The 3,854-nt window shown below is 49.4% G+C and overlaps 1 protein-coding gene across 1 annotated transcript; it reads right to left on the bottom strand.

Annotated features, from left to right (window-relative positions):
* Positions 1 to 758: 758 nt before the first annotated feature.
* Positions 759 to 3,049, bottom strand: LOC123123315 (non-specific lipid transfer protein GPI-anchored 13). The gene is made up of 3 exons (XM_044543804.1): positions 2,598 to 3,049; positions 2,358 to 2,477; positions 759 to 1,267 (listed from the first exon to the last, which is right to left on the bottom strand). The coding sequence occupies exons 1-3, from the start codon at positions 2,950 to 2,952 to the stop codon at positions 1,158 to 1,160; spliced, it is 585 nt and encodes a 194-aa protein (XP_044399739.1). The 5' UTR covers positions 2,953 to 3,049; the 3' UTR covers positions 759 to 1,157.
* Between the last annotated feature and the right edge of the window lie 805 nt (positions 3,050 to 3,854).

Below are 3,854 nucleotides of genomic sequence, written 5' to 3'. Positions count from 1 at the left end.
GTGATGGGCAATAAACATGTTTAACTATGCACAGACTACATGCTACTACAAAGTAAGAGAAGATGAGCTAGGAATCATGTCCCTTGTTATTTGCACTATGTTATGATTCATGTCATCCATGTAACGTCGCATTGTCCATCCCCATGCATATGTTCTCCATAATGGTTTACACCCTTTAATAGATGATACTTGAGAACCGATGGGTATTTTCTAGTCTTATTTACTTTTTTGCAACCCGCAACAACTAAATCACTCAGTTGTCGTCCCTACTATTTTTTGGCGCAAGTATTTGATGGAGGTGTAGTTGAATTGACACCTCAACTACCAAAGTCTTAGCAATATTCTTTCACTCCTGGAGTCGTCATTGACCCTATTTGGGCGGAGCTAGCTCTCTAGAGAATGACAAAGGCATGCGGAGCTCAATGGGGCACTTTTTTTTTGTGCCGGTTTTTTCTCCCGTTTAGACTACCCACAGTGGGAGTAACATAGGTGGTAACATCACACTTATCTAGGCAAAATAGATTATGTGGCATGTAATTAATGAAGAAAGAGAGGCATGTGGTAACATAGCTAGTTACTGTAACATCACACATATCAAGAAAAGATGAGTCTACAATATAATAAATGAAGTGATGCATAACATAGACTAGTAACATATGCATGTTACTAGTCTAAGTTACTACCCATTGTGGCTAGTCTTAATGAGAAGACCCACAATTCTTATGCGCACTCTAAAAAGAACATCAAGGCAATACCCATATCATCTAAGAAATCAATCACCCATATTAATTGCACACCATCTTTTTCTAGAAAAGAAAACGAAGGGAGAAACTCTTGATATCATAATCAAACCGGGACATGAAATTTTGGTAGGGTAGTTGCAAGTTGCAACATGAACTAATTAATCAGGGAGGCAACTCACTATTCGCAACAAAGAGAGAAAGAGAGGGAGAGGAGTGGTTGGGGAGGGGGAAAAGAAAGACTTGCAACTCACGCACTACACAACAATTTATTTTTTCTGTGATGAGGATTCACTCGCTACACACAGCAAACACAAAGCCGAACTGAAGGCCGAAGGCTGGAAACTACACAGCCCAGCCCAGCACAATCATGAAAGTGTCTTGGTCTCTTTCCTACAGCCGCAGACAAGCCTATCATCACGCGAGAACAAAGGCGGAGGCGAGCAGCGCCGAGACGACGGTGGCGAAGACCACCGTGTGCCTCCCTGCACCGGACGTCGCGTCCACGCTCTTCCCGGCGGCAGTACCTGCAACCAGCCACGGCCAAGGCGGACAAGAAAGTTATAAAGAAATTCTTCCACAGTTGTGGGCTGATATGCTAATTTATTCTGCAGAAGGAAGATTTATGTACAGTTTTGAACTGGATATAAACGTGATTCAATGCAAGGTGCTTAAGGAAAATGCTTAGTAAAATAAACCGAATTCTTCTCTAACACCGGTGTTTATTTCTATAGAAGGAGTACTTAATTAAGCGTCTATCTCACACAAATAAACACCAATGCTTAAAAAATTAATTTATTTTTCTAAACATATTTTTAAGCACCTTACATTGTATAAAGCCTAAGTTTCATTGCAAACTAAAGCACCAGAACTGATCAGGTGTCCAGAAAAGAGCACACGCTTTTCCGTGCGGAATCATGCATGATGCCGGTGCAATTGCGTAAAGTCGTTACTGCCGGTGCAACCCAACAACAATCTGCAGCGTGCCAAGTTACTTACTCCCTTCATTCCCTAATATAAGACCTTTTTAGTTTTTTCTTGATCTGTATATATCTAAACACATTTTAATACTTAAAAAACAGAGGGAGTAATTAGCAGGCGCATATGACGACGTGCTCTGCAAGTCGTTGCAGCTACACGTACATACTCCCTCCATTCTTATAGTGATTTAAACGCTCGTATATTTCTTTACGGAGGGAGTACTACGTACCCAGCCCAACAAGTTCAGTTTATCAGTTAAGACAGTCCAAATACCGGGTGGCGGGTACACGACACGTGCACAGTTGGGTGGGCCATACATGCATGCAATGCACGGCTTGTGAAATGAATGCGTACTGTTGCCCGTATCTTTCTGGACATAATAAGTGTGGTCGCTCCCGGTCACGCTCGTCCACGTCGGCCCGTCACCCGTTCATGTCGCGCTCGTGCAAGCAAGCAGCGGGAACCCAGGAAGCCCATGCCCCCAACCCATGTGCGTTGCGTAGAGTGTACTATCATGCATGTCGTACGGCACGTTCTTCCAGTCTCATGTTAGCAGTATGTTACGCGCATGTATGTTCCGAACAAAATGATGGACATGGTTAAGGAGTAGTGCTGGTTAACTGGCTAGAGGAGTACCGGTGGCGGTGGCGGCGGCGGCGGTGGGCGAAGTGGTGGCGGCGTTCTTGCCCTCGTGCTCACGTGCATACTGTTTGAAGATCTCCGTCTCCTTGGAGTCCGGCGCCATGTTGAGGATCTCTGCATACATCCAAAACCACTCCAATACTCAGCATGCATGCATGCACGCACGGTGGCGCAGCAGCAGCGCCGGCAAACCGACCGATGGGATGGGACTATGAGTAGCAGTGCGTTACGTACTGGGGCAGTCCGAGAAGGTGGCGGCGATGTTGCAGACGGAGGGGAGGTTCATGGAGCGGGTGATGTTGACCTTGATCCCGAGCGCCGGCTCGTCGCGGTCCTTGACCAGGATGCACATGCACCGCTTGCTGGTGCCCAGCACCTGCCGGAACCCGGAGCAGCAGTCCGGCGTGGGCGCCCGCGCCGTCGCCGTCAGCTGCACGTACGTCAGGCACGTCGCCAGCCCCATCAGCTTGTCCGCGCACTCCGCCTTGTCCGCCGCGAAGTCCGCGCCCGCCGGCCCCACAACCGCCGCCGCCACGGCCAGCATCATCAACAGTGCACCACCACCGCTACGGCGAGCCGCGAAAGCCATGGCTTGATCGCGAGCGAGGTGCTGTCACACTCGTGTGGCGACTCTTTCGCTTTAGTCGTGTCGTCGGTCGTGTGGTTTGCGTGTGACGACGTGGTGTGGCTGGGCTTGGCTATATATAGATGTTACGCACCAGAGAACCAAGTGTGCATGTGTACCTACTAATCTCAAGTGATCATTCACTGGTCAGGTGGTGAAATGTACGCCGGATCGATCGAGAAGATCAGGGTGTGGTGCGTACGGCGGTCGTGGCAACGTGATGGATCGAGGGTGATTAATGGGAGTTGGTTGGGGAGGTGGCTGGCTAGATTGCGCGTGCGTCGGCGTTTGCTCGTGGGCCACGTACCGTGACTGTGCACGCATGGGTCGACCTAGCTAGCTAGAGATCGAGGAGCTACGTGGTGGACTATGGTCTACGGCACGTAGCAGTATAGTACGTACGTCTAACTAAATTTAGGGCATCGACGGACCAGCCTGAAACCGTCCGGATCGAGCGGTTCATACGTGATTTGCCATCCAACGCGGCATTGTATTGGGTCCATCGAGCTGTCTAGACGTACTTTTTTCAGCAAATCCGAAACAAACTTATGGGGGCTTTGCGGGAGTCCAGACAGCAGACACGTAGAACTTCGACATCCCCAACCCACCCAAAACCCCCTCCTGGACCCCACGCCTCTATCCTTCTTATTTTCTCTCATTCCTTCTTTTTCTCTTGCCTTCGTCACCGCTCCACCATACGGCCGTCACGCCACACCCCTGCCGGAACTCTACATCTTTGTCACCTCCAGTGTTTTAGCCGAGCTCCACCCCGCTTCTCCTCTGTCGTCGTTCAACCCCTCTCCTCCGACCGCTCCGTCAAGTACCATCCGCTACTGCTATAATCACCATGCCCAACAAGTGCTCGG

This window comes from Triticum aestivum, chromosome 5D (genome assembly GCF_018294505.1).
Source record: "Triticum aestivum cultivar Chinese Spring chromosome 5D, IWGSC CS RefSeq v2.1, whole genome shotgun sequence".
Taxonomy (NCBI): Eukaryota; Viridiplantae; Streptophyta; class Magnoliopsida; order Poales; family Poaceae; genus Triticum; species Triticum aestivum.
Note: the sequence above shows the minus strand (reverse complement) of the source record. Positions and strands in the feature narration are given on the sequence as shown.